At 42.5% G+C, this 27,658-nt stretch overlaps 1 protein-coding gene across 3 annotated transcripts in view; it reads right to left on the bottom strand.

The window, feature by feature from the left end:
• Window positions 1–27,658, bottom strand: part of nlgn3a (neuroligin 3a) — a 117,514-nt gene that overhangs the window by 58,449 nt on the left and 31,407 nt on the right. For 2 of the 3 annotated variants that reach the window (XM_068714525.1, XM_068714526.1), the window contains one exon: window positions 15,937–16,086. In XM_068714525.1, the coding sequence (XP_068570626.1) occupies window positions 15,937–16,086 (150 nt within the window). Of the gene's footprint in view, window positions 1–15,936; window positions 16,087–23,959; window positions 24,020–27,658 lie in introns of all 3 variants that reach the window. The other variant, XM_068714524.1, reaches the window with a different exon arrangement.

Genomic DNA, 27,658 nt, shown 5'->3' with positions numbered 1-27,658 from the left:
ATGTCAAGCTACCTTGTAAACATTTAACACTGACCTATTTCAAAGCATCAAATGCTACTACATATCCTGTCTGTCTCTTTCTCCATATCAACAATCATATAATAATAATTGATACAATAGTGTAGCCACACCTACCTAAGCTCAAATCAGTGGACGTCATGATCGCTGTCCAAGGTGCTGAAATGGGGCTGTCCTGGGTGTTCACCACAGGGATCCCGCTGCTGGGGACTGATGCTTAATGGTTACTTTGACTGATCAGCCTCATCATTTGCAAAGCTCCTTATATACTGTATACCTTGCTGTTCCAGATCCTATTTGCTGAGTCTTAGAGACGCCAACAAAGAGCTCCCTCCACTCCAGAAAGTTCTGCCTTGTTAAGAGAGTTTTTTTAAAGTTATTTGGGTGCCTTTTGTCGGTGGCCGCTTCGGTTACTTTCGCCTGCCTATTGTGGCGGAAGACTCTCCTGTTTTTTGTTTGCTTGAGCAAAGAAAAGATTTATCAAGGTTGTTTGAAGTCAGAAATTATGCATGTGGTGTTTTCTCTGCACTCGGGTCATGTTGAGCAGAATCACACTGTAACAGATACAGTTATGTGTTATTGTTATTCTGACTGAACTCTCAATATGTAAACTGATTGGTACAAACTAAAATAATTAGACACTATATTTACATTGTAATTTTAAGTGGCAGAAATGTCACTGTTAATAAAATGTGCTTTTTTTTTTTTTTTCTTACTTTAAATCTCCCAATTAGCCGCCACAGTTTTGCACATTAGATCTTTACTATAGGTTTATTTGTAAAGGAGCCAGTCCTAAAAAACCCACTGAAGTCAGATTCTGTTTTTCATCCACATTTCCACAAAAAAAGAACAACTAATCAAGCTCATACAATGATGCCTACAGACAGGTACAGCCCCCCCTACCTGAAATGACTGCAAAAGTTACATAAGCAGAGGGCACTCGGGCAAAGGCAGTGCCCGCAAAAATTCCTTGTACACTGGCTTACTACAACAAAGCCCTTCCAGTGTGTTCTAATTCTCTACATTTCCCTCCAGAGCATCTCCTCGTTCCTGGGGTTGAAAGGAATGGACGGGCAAAGGAGATGGTGGGAAAATCCCGCTTGGATCAATTTTATACCAATCAAGGCTCCTAAATACTGAAGGAGATGAAGTTGGACTAAGTAGAGCTGCAGCCACGGCTCAGTTCGCCGCAGAATGTAAGGATAAAGAGCACCTCTTGTTCACACCGCCGAGGAAATTATTGTATTTTCCTCATAGCAGTCAGTTGAGTAGAAATGCCCTCACACGGTCTTCCCTGGGGTTATGACACATTCAAAACCATATATAGCCCTATAAAATTAACTCTCATAGGAGAAAGATGGTACTTGCCAGACGTGTAATATAACCTGTCGTGGATATATTGCCACCTATTTGCTTACTATGGTCCTTCTGTGGATACTTTGTATTAAGTGTAAGCACTCCACTGGATAGCTGGCTCTGTATTCTGCTACATTAGCAGCACCTTTATCATCTGGCATCTTTCACAAAGCTCCAAGCAGTCACGATTCTCCCTAAATGGGCATTAATTCTCACCTCTGTCCTGTTCTAATAATACCAGACTCCTACTCGAGAGGTGTGATTAAAAGCATTGTGACCAGACCTTGTTCACACGCTGTCCCTCCCAACCTTCCTCCCTCTGACTGGTGCAGTTCCACCCACTGTACAAGTGCATCGCATGCTGTTATTTTGCTCCCCCTCCCCAGTAGTGCTGCCCACTCCAATCCATTATCCCAAGATGTCCACCTACCTTTGCTTAGCAATCTCCTTCACTACCACCTCAATTGGCGCTCTTTACCAACCACGCCCACGCCCCCCCCCGGGTCTTTACTAATTCAACTATGTTCTCCTCCCCTTTCTTCTGGACCTACTTTCACCTTGTCAATTCAACACCCTACTCCTCACCCTCTTCAGACTCCTGCCTCCCACCTCTGTTAGCCCCTCTGCTGCAGTGCTTTGTGGTGGCAGCTGCCTCCCACACATGCTAGGACTGCTGACCTTGGCGGTTAGGCTTGGCCGCTGCTATGATTAATGCCTCGACAAGAAGCAAGTACCTCTACCTGCCTGGCCAATATATATCTTCCTACACATATCATTCCTGTCTCAGGACACACCTGATGATGGACAAATCTTAACCTCCGTCCTTCCCCTTGTTCTTGCCCCCCCCTCTACCCGATACAATGCTGCTGAGAAGGAGTAAGAAGCTGAAAAGGAGGGAGTTTTAGATTCAAAGACTTTCTTCTCTGAATGATGAAACATGCCGCACTGGGCTCATCTGGAAGGTGTACATGCTGGCTTCCGTTCGATAAGGCTGTTACCTGTACGTATTTGGCCCTGAGGAAGAAGAAGCGCTTGTGTGTGTTTTTTTTTTTGGTTGTGAAGTTAAAACTCCCTCAAGGACAAATGCACTAAGAAGAAAAGCAGGGCTGCCATTAGAAGCCCCATACTCCCTCCTAGAGCCGAGAATAAAGCAAAACAAAGCATTCAAGCAATGAATCACCACAGATAGATCTTTCAGGCGCCATAAACAAGAAGCCCAATACGAAATGGGAATAGACTAAAGTTATAAAAGTCTCAGAAATACAAATACTCACCTTCGGGTATACAATATATCTCGCTTGTGTCATCTTCTGACAGAGTGATATTTGTTCAAAGACCTCGTACAATGATATGTACTGTTTTCATTTAATTGATTTTCGTTCCCGCAGTCGATATCTCAGTGGAGAAACAAAACAGTAATTTGCAGTTCCCATTACCAAGACTGCAATGCTTTTTTTTCTGTGGCATTTTGAGTCCCTCAGTGTACTTTAGTTTGGTAATGCTCTTGGTTTTGCATTCTTTAGTGCTACAATCTGATCCATTTACTGTTTTATTGAGAGTCTGTAACTTTTCAGATGTGTTCAGAAATCATAGCTCAGTATTTGTGTAGTTTTGTATGACCCAGGGGAGTGCAATGATACATCAACTGGAACAGCAACACATTGAACGGTGGTGATGTGATAAAGCTGATGTGTTATGCAACAACGACGCATTAAAGCTTGAGGTGACCTTCCATTGCAAACCAAGGTCATTTTGCAATTGCTGGGCAATAAACCAGCCCAAACACAACCAAGTATAGCAGGTCACACAAAAGCCCCTGTTGGTGTGAATATATTTTGGGATTTACTGGGGTGGCTATTAAAAGGGCATCTGGCTCTGAAAGCAAAGGCGAAGGCCAGCCGGGGATTCACAAAACTCTGAAACGTCTATTTGTGCAAGTTAATAGCCTCTGCCACGAAAAACCTAAGGTGAAAGAGTAGCTTAATCACTACATTGGCAACACCTGCCACCGTGCATGCATTGCATTATGAATTGCCTATTGGGTACTTGATTTGAGTCTCACACTCAAAATACACTCAATTTAAGGACCACTTGAAAATGTGTAAAAAAGTTTTGGCACACAGGGCCACACCTGGAAATTGCAGCTCTACCTGTGAATCAGTATTAGGTCAGATTTTGCTGAGGTGGAAATAGAAATGCCATCTCTTGTTGCTCCACCATACCATGTCAGTGCAAGAGAGATAGAAGCTCAGTAAATATTAGTCTTCTTTCTGTTCCGTCTTCCACTCAGATCCCCCCCCCCGCCCGGTGCGGAACTCTTATGTTTTGCCACTAGACTGAATACGAATAATGTTTACTAATGTTTAGGAATCAAATGAAAGCTTCACAAGAAGCACATCTTCCATCACAAGCAGTAAAGGTCAAACATCCATCAATAAAGCATCTCAACCACAAACACTGACACAAGGTTGACATTTTCCTTCAGTGATCCGCCGTTCCATCTGTGCACTTCATATTGGGTGAAGTGCTCCGTTCTTACATGAGACGCTGCAGAAGACCCCTTGACCAGATGAAAGCAAACGGTCGGGTGAGCTCTTTGATGTCTTTGTTATGCATATTTGCTGTTTTGGTGGAAGTACTGCGATAATCTAAAGATGTTTTCATCTCAGGGCAGTGCTACGGCAAAGCTTGTTTTGCATAGTGAAAATCACTACTGTACCGTAGAAATTGATTTCTTAATGTCACAGTTTTCTGAAATGTCATGCTTATGAAATATAATGAGCTTTGTTCCTGTTTCCATTTGTTGTAAGATGAAAAAGAAGGACAAAGACTCATTAAAAATACATCAGCAATCTGAGTTCAAGTCACAGCAGCGAGGGGAACATTTGTTGTTCATTCAGTGTAGAACATCTTTACACAACGCTGCTATGATGGTTCTGAGCAGGTGGTTAGACTTAAAGAAACAGTACGTAAAAAAAATTTACCAGCTAATTTAGTAAGTGTGATTTTTTTAGCAGATGTAGCCAATGAGACTAAATGAAAACAAATTAATTCTCCACAGCTGTGAGCTAAAAGGATCTGGTGGTAATTTTTTTGGGGGAAATACAAACCCACAGTATCCAATATGCAGATCTTCATGTTGCCTGTCCATATTTTAAATTGATCCCCGATCACAAAATGTCGCAAATGACAACGTCTTGTTTTGCATTTCCTGTGGCTGCTTCACATACGTGCCACAGCAGGTTTTGCCAGTTAGTTGCTTTTAATGTGAGCTAGTGACAGTAGGAAATATTCAGTTTGCATGAGAAGTAACTTAATACACATCTGATATGACTTCAGGATCCTTTCCTTTGAATAGTGTGCGTGGGTATCAATCAATTAATCAAGTTTTACTTATATAGCACATTTCAAACTAATCAAATCTAATTCAAATTGTTTTACAAATGGTTGACACAAAAAAACAGGATGTTAAAAGAAGAAAAACTAATCAAAAAAAGAAAGGAAGATAAAGAGTCTACTGCACACCAAATGAAATACAACACTGAATAAAGTGATCACGGGACATCAGTAAAATGTTATAAAATATAATTAGAGTGAAATAAAATAAGAAATAAAATCAAAACCATAGCATAACAGCACATAAGACACTGTATGACATAAGTGTGATTAAATAATAAGCAATAATAATGAAAACTGTACAATTATAAAACACTACATAAAAGCCAGACTGAATAGATGGGTTTTAGTTTCTGTTCCAACGGCTTGGAGCATCATGGTTAAAAGCAGCATCACTAAATGTTTTTGTTGTGCTTTGTAGAACAGCTACAAGAGAAGAACCAGAGGATCTGAAGGGCCTCACTGGTTCTTAAACTAAAAGCATTCCTGAGAGGTAGTCTTGTGCAAGGCCATGTAGTGCCTTATAAACAATACCTTTAAAATCAATATGAAAACTATCAAGGAAGTAGTATAAAAATAAAAAATAGGCAAAATATGTTCTCTCCTTTTGTTCTTAGTTAATACTTGGGCAGAAGAATTTTGAATTAATTGTAGCTGTCTTTGGTCGACCAAAAAGCAGAGCGTTGCGATAGTCCAGCCTGCTAGCTATAAAAGTATGTATCAGTCTGTCTATGTTCCTCAGAGAGAAATGGCTTCACTTTGGAGATCTTCTTCAAATGATAAAAATGCTGTTTTTATGATACGCCACATGTGAGCCTTGATGTTAAAATTAGAGTCAAAAATCAATCCCAGATTTCTTGCTTCTTGGCTTGGGTTGAGACCTAGTGCATTCATTCATGACAGCCAGTTTCTCTCACTGAGCTACTGAACCAATTATTAGTACTTCTGTTTTGTCCAGGTCAAGCGGCACCAGAACTGCTCGTTTCGGACTTGTCCTGACATCATTCACTACTTTTAGTTGGGCTGTCCGTGCTGTGATGTGTCCTGGAAACTGATTGAAACATTTCTAATCAAGTGTTTGCATTAAAAAAGGTTTCTTAGCTGATTTAAAACCAGTTTATCAAAAATGTTGCTTAAAATAAAAGGAGATTTGAAATTGGTCTAAAATTGTTGAAATGTCCAAGTTCCATTTCTTTTAAAAGCGATTACACTAAATAAGGTTTGAAATCAGTTGGGAAGACACAAAGCTGTAGGGAGTAATTTACAATGGCAACGATGTCTTCAGATACAGAATTTAAAATTGTTTAAAAATTGAGGCGCGTGGAGGGCTTCAGCTCATTTACTGTTTTCCTGAGAGTTTCAGCATCAAACATTCAAACCTGACATCAGTGTGTATACAAGATTAAAAGTACACTGTGCCCTTTCAGATGCTAGATCTCATGATTATTTTCTATCTGCAGTAGCAAACCCATCATTTTTAGAACTAAGAATCTTGATACTGTGGTTCGTTGTAGGGTTTACAAGAGAATCTATTGTGCTGCGTGTTGGTGTTTGACAGATTAGAAAAATGTTTGCTGTGATGTTTGTATTGCACTGTTGTACTTTTTAATTTTTTCAGTGGGTATATTATGATGGATTACTAATTTTCTTGGCCGCCATCTGCGTTCAGCAATTCAGCAGTCTCTTTTGAGGTCCATTGTTTGATTATTTTTCCAAGAGGCAACATTTTTTTAAGTAGCATTAATCTAGTCTTCACAGGACGATGGTGAGACATTGTTTTTTGTAGGCTGCAATATGTGATGTAAGAGTTGTGGCTACTTCGGGGGTAATGTAGCCTTTTTTGATAATAAGTTCTGTGATGCTTTGAGAGAATGATCAAAACTGTTACAAAAAACACACAGTGGTGGTCAGAAAGAGCCGGATCAATGACTGAAGATATACTAATGTTAAAACCATAATATATAATAAAATCTAGGGTGTGTCCAAGCTTGTGAGTCGGTGTGTTAACATGCTGTTTAAAAGCCATACAATCCAACAGTTCTAAAAACTCTTTGGCTTTGGCATCTGCTAAATTATCAATATCTACGTTAAAATCTCTAATTAAAATGCAAGCATTGTAGCTTGTGTGGATGACAGACAGTGGGTCTGTAGATTACAGCTGTCCCTCCATACTTATTTCCCTGACGATATTGAGGCAGTACGACCTGAGATGAGACAGGAGAGGACGAGGGTTGTGCCGTAGTAGGTGTGCATCGTGTAAATAGTCATGGCAATGGAGAGGACTGGACAGGATGCTGAATGTTAGCCGACAGCATTTGGTTACCCCGCTTGTTTGGATGAATCCCGTCTCTTTTTAAGCAAGGAAGAAGTTAAAATTATGGTTAAAAACCATGTTGTGAGATCTGCAGCCTGGTGTGCAGACGGCTAAAACGTTTGACTCCACAACCAAGAAATGGAGGAATGGGTTCTGAAAAAAAAAAAAATGCTCACTTTCCTTTAAAATAATTTGTGGTGCACTCAGACTCCCAATGGGATGTGTCGTTTGCCCCCACATGCAGCACTATTCTTTTGATGGAGCGAGGGAGTGAGGTCCAAGAGTTTATCCAGTGTGACGGGGACTGTGGCACGAGGAAGACAGTGTGTGATGGCATTTGTGAAGAGCATGTCCCAGGTTATTGAGTCTCCAATGATCAATGTTGTGGGGGGGGGGGGGGGTCTAGGGGATGATGTGTGCGAGCCGTATTTCAGTCCTGGTTGATTTAGAGTTTCTATTTGAGTGAAAACAATGGAATTGTACTTAAGTTTAGCAGTCTGGAGTATTGTGCTGCCTCTGAAATGACATACTAAAGTGATATTTTTTAGAATTGTGCATAACTCCATTATTTGTGTGTATACAATGGAGAACTTTTTTTGCAGGAACGGCACCACAAACAAAGACGCAAAAACATAAATATTGCAATACTTTCATCAGTGGGACGTAGGGTTAATCACCTCTGTGTTACCTCCTTCAGCGATAGTGACTAAACAGACATTTATCTAAATGAAAATGTTCAAGATTGCTACTTTAACTGTGAGAATTGAAGTTTGCAGTCCACACACAGCAATTGTAGTTTAGAGAACAGACGTATTCTCTTCAAGAGGAAGGAAGACGCTTCTGTTAAATACAAGAATAGCGTTAAAAACATGTTTTGCTTCGTAGTAGAGAGTGGCGTTCTCGGACGTGTGCTCTCGCACTAGCAGAAGACTAAAAACAACTTTAAAATCCACATCTGATGATTAAAATCTGTTTTCCAGTTAAAAGATGTGGTTATGCAGGCAAGATCTAAACATGTATCATAAAAGTATAGCCTAAAACTGGATACAAGTTGAATCATGACAGAGCTTCTGACAGGTGCACAAGCTGTTGAAGTGGACATAAGGCTCATGCACGTAGGCTAGGTAATCTGTATGGCTGACTATGCCACTAGTAATGAAAACTACTATATAGCGAGGTAATTATGGATGAAAATACATTGAGTGGCTAATAATGAAAAAACACCAACTATAAGTAGCATCAAAAACTTTAACCATATTACCCTGTTAAGTTTCAAAATGTCTACTTATGTTGTTTCATGTCTGTATGGCTTGAAAAACAATGCATTAAGGCGATGCTGCGAGAAACCCAGTTGGAGGTTCCAAATTTTGGACATTCCCATCAGTGTGCGAAAACACAATTAGTCTTGATTGGTTCCCCTCCCTCAACAACCGACTAAATCCTTTCAATCAGGGAGGTCTCCAGCATTTGAAATTACACACTGTCTGGATGTGGTGCAGATTGCTTCATGAGCCAATCAATGCACAGTGCCACGACTGCAACTGAGAACTTACTTTATAGAGGATTTAATATAGGAATAATTATTATAAAGTGCAATTTGAGAAACAACAATCAAAAGAAATTTCATGAAAAGTTGACAACACACAATCTATAGATTTTTGTTAAGTGCTATATTTAAAACTTATCCTACATCAAGAAGATTTTAGTTCCTGCTGTGTAAGCACTGTTTGACATCAATTGCAAAGGAACTGAGTCCTACTCAGTGGTATTTCCACTTTATCAATCAATACTTATCCAACAGTTTTAAGCTAGCAAGCAAACATCTTCTTGGGGGACGGTGAAAAGCCGAGCACTGGGAAACAATAGGCTCCATCTGGGCCCTGTCTTGCAGAGCCAGACGTTTGTTGCAGTGTGTCTGGCAAGAGCGGCTTAAGAGTTAATTTCCTGGCAGTGATTTGTAGGAGAGCAGCATCAACAAGCGGCTGCAGACTGGAGCATGAAAACCATTACTTCAATCCCTCACTCCCTGACATTAATAGGATGAATAAATGTTTTTGTTCTCTGCTTAATTTGGATGAATTCATCCAAATGGCAATGAAAACAAGTAAATATCCATCTCCGCTCTCTTCCTGGTAATAGAAGACAAAGAGAACTCGCTCTGCCTTCGCTTTTTCTTCCACCTACTATTTGAGAATTCCTCTGCTCGGCGCCAAGCTCATATATCAGATGATAACCAAAATGACTGTGACTGGGAACACTTACCGAGGGAGGCTCTTTATTTTAAGTTGATTCACCCTCGCCACACGGGAGGTTGTCATGCTGAACTTTATTCCGCAGTAACTCACAGGGCGATTTTTGTGATTCCAGACATCCGATGTGACAAATTAGATGCACCCAGACAGATTATATCCTGCATATTAACTTGTAGTAAAACAAAACAAAAGAAAAAAGTAATTTCCATACTCATTTTATAAATACAATGACACAATAAAATCATGGGGCCAGGAGCGTGTTGCGTCAGAGAGGAATACCACTTTTACACTTGGTCATTTCACGTGTTTTGGCGGCTAAATGTAAAGTCATCCAATGTCACAACTTCAGCCAGGCTTTAGTTTTTCATTTGTCTGTCTCCTGTTTTGCCACACTAACTCTCATGTCATTTCAGAATCTGCCACTCCCCCCCGCTCTGCACTAATTGCTGATTTCATTTCACCTGGCCTGCCCCACCTCCATACTCACCTGCTCCTCATCAGCAATCAGCCCCTCAGTGTATATGTACCGGCCCATTTCCCTCAGTTCTCTGCCAGATTGTCTAGTGTGTTTCCCTTGCTATCCAGCAACCTGTCATTCCGATTCTGATCCTGATCCTGATTATCCGTGTATTGACCTGCCTTTTTGGACTTTGGACCTTCTCTTTTGCCTGCTCCCACTGGATTTGTTTGCCACGCGGGTTACTACCTGGTTTGACATCTGCTGGTTATTAAACCCGGTTTCTACACCTGAACTGTTTTCTGTGTCGTGCTATTGGGTTCTTGTCTGTCGTTTTGTGATACCTGACATCCAACATTCAAGAGGGAGTGGTTTAAGCTGCTAAAGTGCACATGTTTTTCTTTTTCTGGTATTTTTTTTTTAAAAACAGCTTCAGGTGCATTACCACTCTTTCTGGACTGGAGGAGGGCCGAACCTGATTTGCCTGTAGCTTGGGAAAACCTCCAACCGAGACAGATATACAGTAAGTGTAAATGGAAGTGTATTAAATCACATCTGGACTTAGTCCGGATAGAAGACAGTTGAAGTGACAAGTGTAAATGGGGCCAATGGTTTTAAACCTTAGACAAGTCATCCTATAGCATTACTACTTAACCAGCATCCAGCAGACTACAGCGTCTGGGTCAGGAGGCCGTGAGCAACATGGCGCTCTTCAGCTCTCAGTGGACCTCCGCAGCAATTCTTCAGTAAGTGGAAAACAACTATACAAACTTGTGCAATAGACTATCTTTTGCTCTGCAATATTGCTCACACGCAGCCAAACATATCCTCGGCTCCCCAAATCCCTGGCTGAATTACCAACAGTCACCACCTTTAGTTTGGGAGAGGGACAGGACAGAGTCACTTACCACACACAGAATAACTCCGACCAATGAACAAATCAATGCTACAACACCTGCGCTGCTGCTTCAGCGTTGCTTCTACGTCTCTAACAGTAGACCGAGGTTATTTTGATTGGATCTAAAACTATTCTTTTGAAGGCCCGAATAACTCGGGTGTACTGAGGTGACAGTCCATAGCTTTGTGACGGTCCCACCATAAAATGGCTGTGATCAAATAGATATGGGAGATAGACATCAAAGGTCACAAATAAACCCAGTTGAAGGGTGAAAACTCTCCACAAGTGCAGACCGTACTTGACCATTCTACTTTTTTTTTCCTCACCTTGAGTTTTGGCAAGAGAGGCAGCCTTTGTTAATTTTTAATGCATTTGGAAACTAGTAATTAAGTCCCCCCCCCACCCCCCCAATGGACTGGGAAATTGACATGCTCTGGAGAGCCAGTGAGTAATTATATTTGTAAAGAGCAGTGATACAAGATACTCCCCTCTGACTGGGACTCATTACACATCATTAGAGAGGCGCGGCAACTAGGCACACGCACGTGCACGCGCCACACACACGGGCGGTTGAAAAGTCACACACTTTGAGACAGACACACAATGTCTCTTTCTTTCTCACACACGTACAGATCAATGAGCAGAAATCCAAACACTGTTTCTCTTTGGTAAAACAAACTCTGCTCTTCAGGTCCACTGACCCGAGAAGAGTGTGACAAGTCCTGACAGGGCAGTGAAAATCTCTCCACATCTCATCTGGTGATAATCATACTGCGGTGGGTCAATAAGCAATTAAAGATAAAATTTGAAACGAGTTCTCATTCATCTAAATAGTTAAAGGCTCAGATATGAAAGTTTCCAAATGGTGCCTCAGGAGAATTGTGGTCCGCCCTTTGAAGCAATAATTACCATTACAGCAGCGTAGGGCTAAAAGCTGCAAGGGGATGATAGAACAGCACTGGAAACTTCGTGGACTCCTCTTTAATTGGAACTGTAAGTGGCCGAGGGTCTCCGAATACAATTTATCTCCACCATGTTACCTCTTCTTTCTACAGTATTTCTCCTCTCTCGCCTCCCCTTTTTTTCTCTTTGCTAGTGTTTGAGTTTCACTGTACAACATGAAGCCGCCATGGACATATTATAAAACCACGCTGAAATATAGACCAGATCCACTGCGGCCTGTCTTTTGGAAAACGCCAAACAAATGCTAAATCTATATTTCATAACGCACTGAGCACCATCTTTCAATAACTTTGCTCCATTTTAGTGAAACGCTGAAAAAAGCCCAGCAATGCTGGAAATAGTGTTGCTACAAAAATGTTAGATTGAAAGTGGAAATTAATGCAATAGATAAATAAAACATTCGTCACTGACATTTACCAATGTTTCGGTTCAGTCCGATTTGTTGAAGTTTGCTGGTGAAAATGTTTTTGTTCTTCGTAATAAAAAACTGCTTTCAGAGATTTGTTAGTGAAGGCTGTTGTTGCGTAATAGTTCTGGGCCGATTGTTTCTGTGAGTTACTATTCAGATTGTTGTGTGTATTTCAAACTAAGGTATTTACTGCATTATTAATGCCATATTCAGATTGCCCAGGGATGGTGGGAGAGCTATATTAGCGTCAGAAAGCGTAGTTTGTTGCCTTGTCTGCTTTCACTTTAAACTCATTATCTTGTCTAATTCTCTCAGCCTTCATTATTCCCTCATCCCTTTAAGCAGCCTAATTAAAAGAGCTTTCATTTTTTCATTAATATTTATTTATTTTTTCTGCATTTCTACATGGAACTGCGTCACCCAGTGTGGAATGTAAATGATTGACTTTTCTTTTCTTGCACAATACTTGGGCTGAAGCCACAGAAGAAGTACAAACTGGAGTATTTGCTCTCATCTAGCCGTCAGATGACCTGATGTTACACTCCGTGTGCAGTGGATAATGCACAAAACGCTAATCTACTCCACTTAATTCTGTCTAGACTAGATTAATGCTGAAAGTGTTAGCGTCATCCATATTCAATAAGAAACTACAAACAAAAATAAAATAAAACACTTGTAATTACAAATGTTCTGAGTATTGCAATTTACACTTTATGACTGAAGGTCTTCAGACAGCTTAACATTAATTGGCCCATCATGGTCTGATTTCTCTCTGGCCTTGGTTTTATTTGGTTTATACGACTGTATCTGTAATAACAGTTTAAAGCCGTACCATGGGGAGATTATCAGACCATGCTTCAGCGGTGGACATTATCGTTCAGCTACATGCATCGTTTCTTCTCTGCTCATTTCTCAGAATGGCTGCTGGGGAGCTTTACCAAGAGAGCCGCTTTGTGAACAGTACAAATGTGTATGTCAGTGCATGTTTTTGAAAAAAAAAAAAAAACGCAACCGCATGTGTGTGTGTGTGTGTGTGTGCAGATTGTTTTTGCTTGTGCCTCACACACTAGCATGTGTGTGAGCATGCACACGCTCAGAGCACTCGTATGTGGCGTTCGAGGGTGTGTGTGCATGCATGTAGAATGACATTTAGCGAAATGTGGCAGCGAGAGAAGAAACATCTGACTCATAATTGAAGTGCCATGAAAGAAATATGATCATGAATCTGTGTTTGGCTTACGTGCTCAGCTTTAAAACCAGCAGCAGCGGCGGCACGAGGCAGCACGCTCAGCCAGTACTCTGACTACCTTACCACCCCGAAGGCTGATTACAACGCTCAAAGTGATACTGCACAAAAATGACAGGAAATGAGGAAAACACCGCGCATTCAAGGCGAGCAATCCTGATGACAAAATCGATAGGCCGCAGCGCTCTCATCTCCATCAAATAGAGAGTCTCAGGATGAATGAAGCTGTGCCTGCGTGAGTCAACCCCACCAGTCATCTCAATGTCCTGAAGGGTAAGGAGGCATCTCTCCTCAGTCACCCTCTTGCTCTCTACATGTGGAGCAGCAAGGCTCTGCTCCTTTACGGATAAGGCTGGTCATATTCAATATTTTTCTTGTTGTCACCAAATGCCACGAAAAGACCAATGTCAACAACAAACTGATCCTACCAACGAGCATGTGCAGCCACCGTCTGATGGAGCTCAGTGCCCCCCGATCCTTTAAAACAATGTCTAGTTATGGCACCATGTCACGGATTGTGTATTTCATACATTTTAGAGGTCTGAAAAAGTCAATCTATTCAACGTATAACAAGAAAAATAAGAGGCCGGAAAAAATTGAACACATCTTTATGTAGCAGACACTTCTCTTCGTCTTTCCTATCTTGTTAATCATCCTGTGACCTTTGATTGAGCAACCTCTTATGGGGCTCCGACCCTCAGGTTAGGAGAGACTAACTGACCATGGACACTGTCGTGTGTTTGAGTCAATGCTGCTTACAACCGTCCTCCTGCTGTTAATACTCGTTAGCACACCGGTGAATAGAAAAGTGATACTATGTCACTTTTAAATAAAGAGGAAATAGCACATTCATCCTCTTACAAATAAAATATGACCTATTATAAGGAATAAAAACACAATTCACTGCACTCAATTCACTCCTCTCAGGGTAGCGTACGATGTTAGCTTGTGCTTGCAAACTTTAAATAGATAGTGCTTTATAGACAGATATAAAGCACTAGAGGAGTCAGTTCTCTACTACTCTGCTCTTCTCTGCTAACCTGACGCGCTGGATGGTTTGTCACACTGAACCATCTGAGGAGCCGCCATTTGAAACGGTTTGGAAAAGGGCAGGCAGGTCATTGGATAAACCATCTGTCAATCAAACTCTTACCCAAGCGAGTCGTGAGAAGAGCAAAAACATCTTTTCCATCGGGGAAAAATATTCAGTGCCATTCTTTGCTCTTCTATTAATGAAGAAAAACTCCTCAGTTCTGATATAACTGATGCTATAACAGCATCTACGCTAACCTATTCTGAAGCCGCCATTGTTGTTTAGAAGGCCTCTAACACACACCTAAGCCACACCCGTAGCTGGCAGTAGCTCCTCACAGGACACTGACTGGTCCGGTCTACTTGAAGCCTGACAAGATGTTTGTGCGATATGTGATCCCGCAATTCTCTCATGATCTCGTGACATTGCGAGAATCCAGCAACCATGCAACGTAACTTCTCTGCTGGTGTTACACAATATTTTTGCTTTAACCGCTGTTAGCAAATATTCTATTTAATCTGTGTCTGAAAACTGTCCCCTACAATATTTACCTCTCCTTGAATAACGTTTGCCAAAAAATACAGTGCCCAGCCATTTTATGACATTACTGGAACTTGGAGCTAAAAATGGAATGATATATTTGTGACTTGTGAAGAATTTCTAGGGGCAGTGAGCCACAGACAGTATAGAGAATTCTGACAGCACTGAGAGAGGTATTTATGAATTGGTTTTAAAGTTTTCATGACCAAAGGAAACATATAGAATTTACCGTATCCTTTCTGTTAACAGTAGCTAGTGAACGTCCAAATCTAAGGCAATATTCTCCACAAATGCAGACAACAACTCAGGGAAATTCTATCTTATATCCAAAGTGTTTGTACTCAGAACACAACCACTCCAAATGAAAAAAAAAAAATGAGTGAGGAGGGAAATCAAGAGATGGATGGAAAAGCTACAAAGCTTGGGTAGTGTGCTAACAAACTCCATTTTGTGTTGCTGCAGCTGTTTCCATGGAGCTCCCTCTCCTTCCCTTTCGCTCTCTCTCTTTCTCTCCACTCTTTTCTCACACTCTCTCACACTCACACACACACATATACACACACACACACACACACACACACACACACACACACACACACACACACACACACACACGCACAATCCTGAAAGAGGATTCAGCTGTGTGAGTCAATCTGCAACCAACTGCAACTCAGAGCGAGAACCCCTCGTTCTCTCTAACAGACTCTTCTCCTCTCTTCTATTCCTCCAGCATCACGCCCATCTCATCATTTTTTTTTTTCAACCTCATTACAATAATTTCTTAATTTATTCTAAACCCCAGTCACAACAACAAACCCACATTCAGCACACTCAATTACTGTGATTTTGATACACGAGCACCACATCAACAAGAAGTACAGGAACCGGTCCGTGTATTTACAGTGCTGTGTTTTTCCCTCGGCCTTATTTGGAGTGTATGTGGCAATCAGCAGCGCTCATTACACCTAGCTGCCCTATAAAGATGGCCCAGAAAAATGTCCTTGAAGGAGGAGCTGAAGTCAAAAAAAAAAAAAAGACAGGAAAAGATGCTTACCGAGGACGCCAACGCGGTAGTTGAGAGTGATAACGATGACATTTCCGTAGCTGGCCAGGACGCTCCCATCGATCATGTTGCCCGTCCCCTCCATGTAGGATCCTCCGTGGATGTAGACCATCACAGGCTTGGCCCCGGTATCTCGTATGTCTGCAAGAGCGGCCATCATTAACACATTCACATTGTGGTCCACCCACTCCGATCAAGGGGTCAGCTCAGATTCAGATACAGCAGATACAGCACATGGGGGCCACAAACAGACAAGCTGACGGTCACCTCTCAGATACCAGCTGTGGGATGATACAGTCTGCTACTACCTGCTAATGGAAATGGAGGCAATATTATTTCATGTCTGCTCTATGAGATACAAATTAATGTCCACTCATTATGTCGACTCAACTCTATTATAGTAATTGGCCATCTCAGCTGAAAATGTGGCTTGCATTTACAAGATAAAATATTTATCATAAACCAAACTATTAGGGCCGTATTTAGCTTTGTGTTGTCTTCCAGAAGGCGGACGCACTTTTCCAATATAGACACGCAGGAAGCCATTAGGGAGGATAAAGAGAAAGGTACTCTGACACATCTCCTAACTGGGGAGAAGGCTAATCTGGCTTGACAGTGAAAGGGAAAACGCACCGTCTAATTACACAATGCTATCACGTGCCTCCTTTTTACACAGGCCTATCTCTGTGCAACAATTTATTTGCACGGTCTTGCTTGGCATTGCAGGCAGTTACATTTGTGGTTTAGTTTTGGTAAAATGTTGTTTATTCTATTCCCGAACCAGGGCTTGATACCCAGCTGGAGCGACACTCCAGCCAGATAAAGCACATCCAGAGGTAGAGGGAAGAAAAAAGCCTCTGTTTGAGGAATAGACTGAATTACTGGCCGGCTAGCTAGAGCTGGGAGACAAGACAAGAAACTCTCTCTCATTTTCACTCCTGCTCCCCCCGTGTTCTGTGTAGCTTCTCGCCTTCCCCTCCCTCACTTTGTATCGCTTTCACTCACAGACTCTCCCCTGTCTCTCCCTGTTTCTCTCCCGCCTTCCCTCCATCTCTGTCCAACTCCCTGCCTCTCTTCCCCCCCGTAAGCCCTGAGAGTGGTGAGAATGAGACGGGGTGGGAGGGCAAAGAGTGAGGAAGACAGAGAGAGAGAGAGAGAGAGAGAGAGAGAGAGAGAGAGAGAGAGAGAGAGAGAGAGAGAGAGAAAGAGAGAGAGTGAGAGATAGAGAGAGAGAGAGAGAACGAGAGAGAGACACAAAGACAGACCAGAAGGAAGGAAGATAGAAAGAAAGGAAGGAAGAAAAATAAAAAGGACAGAAGAGAATAAAGATATAAAAAGGAGAGAAAATGGAAAAAAGAGAGAAAGAAATGGGCTCAGATTTAAAATGGTGGTATTGTATTCTGGTTGCTATGGTGACTGAGAGCCAAAATTCAAAATCCTCAAGAACAGCTAATCGCAAACCACATCCTGCACAGCCCAATCTGCATCCATCTGCAGGCACTGCTCGTCATTATGCACCCCATCACATTAGCATGCCTAACACCAAGGACAACTACTTAAATGCATTTAGTAGAGACACGGTTTTTCTGTAACCTCTATAGCAGAGCTCAGCCTTGATTCACAGGTTTTTTGTTTTTTCTATTATTCCCTTGGTTATTCATGGCCCCGTTACGTTTAAAAGCAAAGCCATAACTTGCATATGATGTGGCCTTATTTATGGCTTTCTTTATCTTGCTGGTATCTGAGAGGGCTACACAGTGAAATGTGATTTACGGCTGACACTTCTCTATGCACACACTTATCTTCTACAAGAGGAGGAGGGGATGCATGGGGTGAGAAAGCATGAAAGGTTCAGTCAGAGAGGGGGAAAAGTGGGGAAGAAAGGGAGAAAAACAGCATATCCTACACAAGCTACTCAAACAAATGGACCACAGATACAAGGGGAATGGCATAGAGGAAGACGGAGCAGGGGGCAGAAATAAGAAAAAGAGATTAGTCATGTCAATGTTATCAGTCACCTCTTTTGTTGATTCACATCAGGTCTCCATGACAACAGTTAAATCCCTTTGGGAGAGCGATACAAAACATCGGAGCTCCACTTGGTCTAATCTATTTATTGTCTTGATCTGATGTGGGCGGTGTCACACAGATGTAATATAGAGTTCCCACTGACTCTGATTTGTGTCAGAGAAAAACATACATGCAACAGATCCAAATTGGACTTTGGTTTAAAGTGAACAATAATAATCTTTTATAGGCACACCCACACGTAGGCAGCAGCACAGCATGATGTGGAGGTAATGAGGTGAGTAGCTCTCCTTAACCAATCAGATCAGAGCTTTATCGGCTGCCGCGGACAGCCTAATCTGGTGTAACAGGTGACTAAGTGGCTACCTCGAAAAGCTGCCTCCTGATTCACTCACTTCTCCGAGGCAAACACATCATTACATCAACATAAGTATTCACAGCATCAAAATGTAGCACAGAGCTCTGTGCTAGGAGAAAAACAGTGATAGGTTCATTAATGCACACAGTAGTATATTTGCAATAAAATCACATGCACGGGTTGAAGATAATAATAAAAAGAAGGACACATAAACTCATGTTTTGGTGATGAACAAAGAAATCTGTGCGTGACAGAAATGCAGATGAAAGCAGATGTGCAATGAAGAGTGAGCAGAACAGAAACATAATTGATAATAACACATCATTCTCTCTCACGTTTCGCTCAATCAGATCACGCAGCATCTACTATACAGTGACATACACTCCCAGCACATTTCATATGAACAGCGAATACTTGTATCACAGTAGAGGAAATAAATATCAAAGTCCTCAGTTCACTGCACCAGCTAGAAAGGTTGGGGACAGTCACACCTACAAATACATCACAGGGCATGAATTTTAACAGGACCTGAGGAGCACAACCTCTCACAGGTGCATCACAGTGGCTCTGGACTGATTGGAGTGTCAGTGGGAGGCATAACTCAGGCCTGAGCTGAGCCTCTAAGTGTTGCTGCTGCAAGTGAAACCCACTAGGAGAGCTGGGAACATTCGCTCCTTCCTCCTCTATCATATTTTGTATCCCCTACTGTACTCCACCTTTTTGTCCTTTGCCTCTCCGTCCATTGAAAACAGTCGGTCATACATCTGACATTGAGCGCCCCCCAGAAGCGGCCTTGACACTCCGGATCGGGACAAGAGAAAGGCGAGTGTGGAGATAAGTGTCGGTGGCATTCACTGTGTCAACACTTGGTGAAACATGGTGGCTGTCAGCAGCTATCAGTGAGGTCTGAGGTAGGGTGGGGGGAGTGGGTGACAATGTCCTGATGTGGCAGGACATGACATGCACCCTACTGTAGTGCTCTTGTCAGGCCAAGCTTCACGCTTCACTCATGACAAGTCCATTACTGGCCATGTTCACATTTAAGAAGTGCATTTCGTTTAACGGGGGAGCTCCTTGCAAAACAGGCAGTGTAATTACACCGAATTATACAGCAGCTTGTGCCGCTGTACAAGTCACTGGCAGTATTCTGAATGTCACCGAATGTCTGCTTAATATTCCCTTAATGTTGAATCAAATGAGCTAGCACTGTGTGGCCAGGCCTCGGAGGAACACACAGGAACACATTTTCTATTTTGGACCTGCAGAAGACAGTGGAAGAAGACCATGGAAACAAAAATATGCTGTTGCATTGCTGTTGCTATTTTAAGCCAGCGGACTTTCAGAGCCTGCACATCCTCAGGAGTGATGGGATGGACATGAAAAGAGCACCTTATAGTTAGAGTATGTCAGACTATGCAACACTTGACATTTCTGAGAGCAACTGAGGTATGACGCGTAAATAAAGAAAATCTCAACGTGGCATTGGGTATATGAGGAGGAGACGTGTGTGTGAGGGTGTGCACGTCTGCTATGAATCTTGACATCGCTACAGTAAAAGTAATGGGAGGAATGACCTTTGTGTGAAGGTGACTTCCTGCTCCCTCACTGGTGTGTTTGTGTGTTAAATATGATGTTGGCAACAGGGCAGACAGAGAGCAGGGTGTTTGAGGATAGAGAGAAAAGAGAAGCGGGGATAGACGTCGGCTGAGTAAAATAAAAGGAAAGACACGGTGAGAAGCCTTCCAGGCTATTAGCCAAAGCCCCCTACAGCTGGCCAGGATCTAGATGAGAGGAGGGGGCTGTAGAGGTGCTGTCATCTCTAAGACTCACAGACAGCTGTTTACTCCTTGAGTGAACGAAGACTAACCCTTTAGTCTCTCAGGGAAGCCTGCTGGCGCTGGCGCAAGCCACAAAAGCTGACGTTATACTGTGAAAGCCCGCAGAAGGGTTGAGAACAGCACACCAATAAACCCATTACAGAAGTGCACACAACACGAACCTCCGTAGACGTGCAGTGGCATTATACGGAAAGTGCCTCAGTGGACTAATCTTCACTCCTGTTCACTTCTCTAGATTTTTCAAAAGCACCACTTTTTACATGTTTTTGCCTTGCCAATTATTTTGTGCCACTGAAGAGTAAAGGACAAGTGGGAGAAAAAAAAAAGAAATTGATGACAGCAACAGTCTTGGGTCTCCCCATCCTTTGAAATGGCTCAAATGATGCCCTTGTGGATCAGCCATTAGCAGCAATGCTTATCTTGGAAAGAAGCTGAGCAGCAGCATTCCAAATATCTCTGCATAAATGGGCTTCAAAGGGGCATGATTCCTCAACCCTGCCACATCACAGAGAATAGGCTAGTGGCAGAACGGAGAGAATGGTGAGTGAATTGCCCCCACTGTCGATTCTCCAGTCTCCAGCCTGCCTGAGCAGAGCTGAGCTGAGGGCTTTGCTGGATGGGGATCCAGTCAGGCCTGTGCAATGGAATTAATGGTAATACCCAGGCAGGTGGAGCTCAGCTCTGCTCCCTGGCACAGCAGCAACGGAGAGGTTCTCCAGGGGTGGGGGTATGAGTGTGTGTTGTCTATTCGGTGCTTGCGTCTAAAGCTTGGAAGCAAGTATTGTTTATGTGTACAAGTGCGTGTGTGTGCGTGCGTGCTTCGCTGGTTTAAAGGATGCGGGTGTACATGCCTGAGTGTGTGTGCACGCTCACGCTGGGTGAAGGCATTCCTCCTGATTAGAGCTGGAGTTTCAAAGTGCCAAATGACAGACAGACATACACACACATCTATTTTTCATCAGTGGGAGAGGGCCGAGGCTGCAGTGGTGCGAGACACTCTTGAGGTGGAGAAGGGACGGCTGCCTCTCTCTCTCTGCTTCACACTGGGCACAGTACCTCGGCACCACTGCCATGTTCCACCTGGGAGATTTAGCTCCTACACAGCCTGACTCACTCTATTTACATGCCCACCTTTATCTAACGACAGCAGGTAGGTGATTGAAAGCTTGCACTCCTTTTTTTTTCTTCTTTTTTTACAGTGCAATAACTGCCTCGGTAAAATTGAGTCTTGATTGTGGGCCGATGTAAATCACAGCAACTTGGCCCACGCGCTTGTGTTGCTGGAGGGAGTGTTGCGTAGAATTTGAATGCACTTTGGGGGTGCCGGGGGGGGGGGTTGACTATTGCTCAGACAGACAGGCGGACACACAAAGGGACAGATAGAAAGACACATGAAGAGACGGATAGACAGCATGGCTAAGAGGGAGAGCCTCTGGGACAGTCAGCGGACAGAGTGAGATATACAGTATAAAAAAAAGGTCATTATTTTCCCAGCTACTGTTAAGGTTTTTATTGGCTGTTCCACTGCCTTTTATTGTAAATTTATACATTACCATTCTGCTACATATGTTACTTACATTTCTTTGGCGTTGTGAGAAATCCTTTATTGTTCCAATAAAACTTATTTGAATTTAAGAGGGTGTCTGGAGGGTTATAACAGGCAGGAGGGCGGCTCAAATATGGTGGAGGGAGGGAGGGAGAGAATTAGCCAAGGATAGACAGACTGCCAACTGAGACAGCATGGTAATGTTTGGAGGAACAGACTGAGAGATGGAGGGGGTTAGACGGAGAAACGAGACAAGACAGCAGCTCTCTGGACAGAATGAGAATATGTGGATAAGAGGTGCATCAGCGAAAGAGTGAGAGAGCGAGAGAGAGGGAGGGAGTTCTGCCTGGGCTCTGAGTCGACTTGGCCTTTAACTTGAATACAAATGTTTGATTGTTATTGGTTAGGCGTGCAGTACATTTACTGTAGACAAGGAGATTGCTATTACCCACAATAATAGTACAGCCACTAGTGTGAGCTGTAGTGTGTAAGACAGCGTACAAGGACTTTGTGAGGAGTGAAGTCTTTTTCCTCAGAGAGGTAACAGTCCTCTTTGGGAGGAATTAGGGAGGGTGCCACTGAACACCGACTCCATGTGATGGGCCATGTCGCTTCAAAACCGACACATTCACCAGAACAAGGAAAATCTTCTGGATCATGTTTAGGGATTGATGGCCAACTCTGTCACACATGCATTAGTTACAGCACTGTGGCAGAGACTCTGCTGGGACTGTATTGTGCTTCTACGGTGATGCTCTGTAAATAGCATTAGTTGCGCTCAGTAAAGAATAGACTTGTCACATTTTCAGTGAGGCTAGTCTTGCACAACAGCTTGGAGACCAAGCCACTGTGAGCGCATGCAAAGACTTGCCAGACAAAGGGATCCGCACTTGTCAGCAATTTTGAACGGACTTAGGGCTACACACACCGACGCATGCGGGCTTGCTTGAGGGAAGAAAAACATACACATGCGCGTGCAAGTGTACACAGAGTCAAGACAAAAACTGAAGGCAATTTGGCATCAGTTGTGACAGCTCGCCCTGGGCTTGAATGAAGAAACACCTGTGTGTCAAAGTGGTGCCATGGCAACGCTTCCCGTTCTGTGATCAAGGCCAGCGAGAGGCTTCTTTCTGAAAGAAGAGCCCACCAGCGACGAGGAAGGAGCTTCACTTCAAACCCTTTAACATCTGGAAAGGAGCCTGGCCAGCCGGCCTCCAGTGGCTCTCAAACCGAACGCAGGACGGCATTGCAAAGCCGGCATTAAGTGAGCCAACATTCATGGTGAGAGGATATGGCAACTTGGTGTGACGTGTCAGCTCTCCTGCCCAGTAGAAGGTCCATTATGCCCTAAACGCGCGCTACGATCCCAAACGGCTTCGCTCCAGACACACAATCTTGCTCACCGAATATACACATGATGCGCAAAAATCCAATGTGTCCATAACAAACAGAGTGCGCATCAATGGCTTTATCTTGATACCCAACATCATGCTTGCATCACCTGCCCTACTGTGGCAAAGGAAGACAAGGGCGGGGCGATATCAAGGGGTTTGATTTAGATTCAGAGACTTAAGCCGTTTCTGTTGCAGCACAAGAATCGTCTCTCACTCTAATCTCGGCAGAGATCCACCCTGAGCCAGGAATATCCCAAGATAAATATGGAAAGTGAACAATGCGATTGCTGAGCAGCAACTTCCCATTTTCAACACCTCTCGCCTCTAATCCTCTCCAGCAGCACTCCTGAACTGCCGCTCCTCATCTAAATCTGCTGGCAGACCTGGTGAACAGCCTGATATTACACTGCTGCTTCTCTTTCCCTCTGCCATTAAAACCACAAAGACAGCTGCTGGCCACACCTTAAGAAGGGGCTCTCACCTCTGCCTCTGCCCTCATTGTCACAGTTGCTCCAGTCACGATGTGAGATATTAAAATGAGTCAATCTGGACTTTGTTATCTCGACAGCTACTGGATCCCATCTGACTCCCAAGCCAAACATTCTACTCATTGATAGAATTTTGATGCTTCGACACAGGAGACTTCACATTCACTCACACAGTCGAACATTTGATCAAAGACGACAATGTTCTACAGATTGCAATGTGACCGGGGTGCTTGATGATTGCATTTGCAATTAGAAACAAAAATAAATCAAACAAAAACCATAAATGATCAGAAAACTGTGACATTTTTAGAAAAAAATACAAAAATAAATCATGCACCATCTTTGTTCACCATGGAAAATACCTTCATCTTCATCACCGTCGTTATCCGATAAATCCTCGCCCTGTTTTTTTGCATGGGCCCCTGTTATTGAAGCAGGGAGAGACATAGAGAGGCACAGGGAAATTCAAAATAGCACGTTTGGCAACATGAATGGGAAAAGAGGCAATTCAATAAAAATCAGTATTTGAGACCACATGTGAGTGATATACAATGTTAATTCAAATACATATTTCCCATTAGAAAAGTTGGCAGTGGACATGCCAAGGGCATTTCTGTTAACACTTTCAGCACATACAAAAAGAGAAAAATAAACATTATTTTAATAACATACACAGATAAAAAAAAAAGACTACACTGACTACAAATTTGTGATCACATTACACAAATCGAAACATAGAAGGTAACCTAAACATACCATAGCATATTTGGAGCAGAGTCATACATCACTGGCAGTTTCAGAAAAAAATAATATTTTTTAGATTTATCAGGAAAGTTTGGGGAACAACACAACTAGCTTGAAAGATTTTCTGAAATAATGAATAACTGATTTTTTGAGCAGGGTTTTGATGTGTTCAAACAATACTTTACTGACCTTCTATTCTCTTTGGAATATGCACCTATCATTCATTTCTAACTTGGCCATCCAAAGACCATCAAAAGGCAAAGAAAATGAAAATGTGGTGATTGGCAAATATAGAAATATATAAAAAAGAATATAAAAATCAGGATGCAGGAAAGTTTTTAAAGTGAAAGAAAAAGCACGTGCAGGATTGCAACTTCCCTGGAGGTGGTAGAGATTTAAATAAATCATAAGACTGCGTGTATTATGTATACTCAGTGATGTGTGCAGTCACTTCAGCTCGTCTCTTTGCCCAAAACAGTAGGTAATATGCTGTTGTCCTTGTGCTACATGTTAGTATGAAGATCTAGAACCCTAGGGCACATGCACACCATGTACAAATATAGTGAACAAGTCCTATCTTGACCTACTGCTCACACTGTGCTATTCTAAACTGGTTGGTCTGATATGTAATCATTTTGAATGCCCACTAGTAGCAAGGCCTAAGGATTTCAACGCTGGCTATTCAGTTGGTTGAACCCATCAGTCTATGCATTCAGAGCAATTGATCATCTTCTGACAAGAATTTAAAGAAATATGGTATTTTTGGAGAATTATAGTTTTGGTGGTACCCTGACCTTTCAGCTAGCACCACTGTCAGTTCAGATTTTCCTCCTGAGCAATTCTTGACACAGTAAATCCTAATATTTTTGTGACCTTGGACTTTTCCTCTGGTGCAATCACCAGGCCACTATGAATACAAATTAATATCAAAATCTAATGGGCTGACTGTCAGGGGATTTACTGAAGCATTCATGATTTCCATAAGATGTCTAGCGTTTCCCAAAGTGCTGAAACAAACACAACCTCATCTCACATCATGTGGCTGTTGATTAAGCCGTCATCTACTAAGTATATTGATCATGGGACATGATACATCAGGATCTAGGTGCCTCCGTGGCTAAACCAGCTCCTGGGGGAAACCTTGGTTGCTTGCTATCCTTAAGCTTCTTCTTAAAGACAGCTAATAGGCTGCATACCATTAAATTACCTGTGGATATTCATGGTCCCTAGAAGATGATGCACAAACAGTGTACAAATAATTTTGGCGAAGTGGCCAAATTCTGCATTGCAAGTCCCATGATACGCTCAGGCCCGAAGTCTATTTGAATAATCATGATGTCAAATGTTACATTTACTAATTCCTTAAAAGTCATTAAGTCTTTAAAACACTATTTAATTCATGTGGGCAAGCCAGCCTGGCACCAGTTAAACAGCTTTTATTTGAATGAATGCACCTCTCTGTTTGAACACCTCATCCATTGTTAATTGAAAGATGCAATATATTGCATTATGTAACAGGCTGAGTGTCATGACATTTACTGAGTAAATTCAAGCTCTTTAAGTGGAGAGGCCTGAATTTGTTGACTCCACAGTCTGTGCGGTGACCTTGTTCAGTCTAATAAATGTGCATGATGAATAATGCAGTCTCTATGGGCAGCTATACGAGCTTTAGGTAGACCAACATAATCATATGACTATGACAACTTCAAGCTACTACTTTGGCTGAAACAGGTTATTGGACATAATGTTGAAACAGCAAGTTGTGGAAGGTTGTGCAGAAGTGGGCTTTAAATCTGTATTCGCCATTGGAAAGGGGAAGGCCAACGGCTTACCAGGTGTGAAAATGTAATCAAATTGTATAATCCATTCACAACATACAATATGAAAGACTTTGTCTGCATCTGTTACTATACGTGAATGGCAATCAAGCCAAAAAATGGTAGGAGTCCATCATGTGGATATTAGTATTTGAGTTGATGGGGGTGTGTTGTTTCTGGTAGCGGACTGGACTTTTCAATCTTTCGTCAGAGAATGAGCAGAAATATGGCATCCACGTTGCAAAGGGATCTACCTGGAATGTACGCTAGCAGGTATTTAATGGGCCAACGCAGTGCTTTTATGAATAACGTTGCAGAAGAGCCAGCGTTTACTACTGAAGCCCTCCGCATTTGGCACCACTGCCAACACAGTGATGTCATTGAAGTGATAAGGCGGCTGCGTTGTTTCACAAAGTGTCAGTCTAAAAATGGCCTCGGTCTCAGATGTTTGGCATGTATAGCGCTTTAAAGCCGAAAAAATTTCAGAGCAGCAACAGGTCAGACAAGTGCAGGGAGTGACTGCCATTAAAGGCAGAACCAGCTGGATTTTCCTAAAAACAATGTATCGACTCATACAAAAATAATCCCTCTCATTCATCACTTATGAAGTGTGTGGCGGTGTCTGTACCTGCAGGGACCCTGCCCTCTGCCTGTACTTTCTTATTGTGCTCCGTTTAGGTCGTTTCTGGGCATCAACCTCTATAAAAATGTAGCAACCCCGTGCCAGATTGTAAGCAGCGCACGGCAGACACAGTGCCGAAAACAAATAAACAAATATAGCAAGGCAAAACGCCAAGCGGGAAAAAAAAGGCTCTGGGGTCAACTGCAGGAGATAAATCCTACTCATTCTGCCTAAAAGCTATCAGGTGTCATGTCTCTCTCATGTGGGCTTCAAGGGAACCTACAAAAAACGGTTTAGCAGAATAACAGCCAGCACCCTGGCTGAACCTGCTGAACCAGGCTTCTTTATGGCTTGTTAGTGATTACAGTTATTCTGGCGTTCACTGTGCCGTTGACGTGGCAGAACAGTGGTGGTATCGAGCGCTTTAGACAGGCATAGATTGGATGGCAGGTGTCGACAGTGAAGCTCCGTCACTTTGAATCTTGTTGTCTGTGAGCCTGTGTGTGTCAAATGCCGGATCTATAATAGGAGCTTCTAACGTAACACCCTCAGTGACTCAGCAAAAAAGCCTATATTTGACCTTGACTCTTTTAAAGTGATGCCGCAGTGAAAGACTGTGACATTAAAATCAAACTACAATGAATTGACAAGTTTCTTCGCAAGAGTTGACATTTGCATCTCTTCAAAACAGGCGGCATCTAGAATAATGGCTTTTATTCATGTTCCTTGACAAGCAAAATAAAAACCTGTTGCATTTATCAAACCAGGTTCAAAGAAACCGTGTTTGATGGGCTTACTTGTTACATAAAGGCTGCTGAAATTTAACATTTCAGCAGGATAGAATTCCAAACAAAAGACACAAGTATTTGGCTGTAGAG

Source organism: Cebidichthys violaceus, unplaced genomic scaffold (genome assembly GCF_023349555.1).
Source record: "Cebidichthys violaceus isolate CVI_PGR_0920_01 unplaced genomic scaffold, fCebVio1.0.p SCAF_2, whole genome shotgun sequence".
In the NCBI taxonomy this organism is placed as follows: Eukaryota; Metazoa; Chordata; class Actinopteri; order Perciformes; family Stichaeidae; genus Cebidichthys; species Cebidichthys violaceus.
This window is presented reverse-complemented; position numbering and strand designations above follow the sequence as displayed.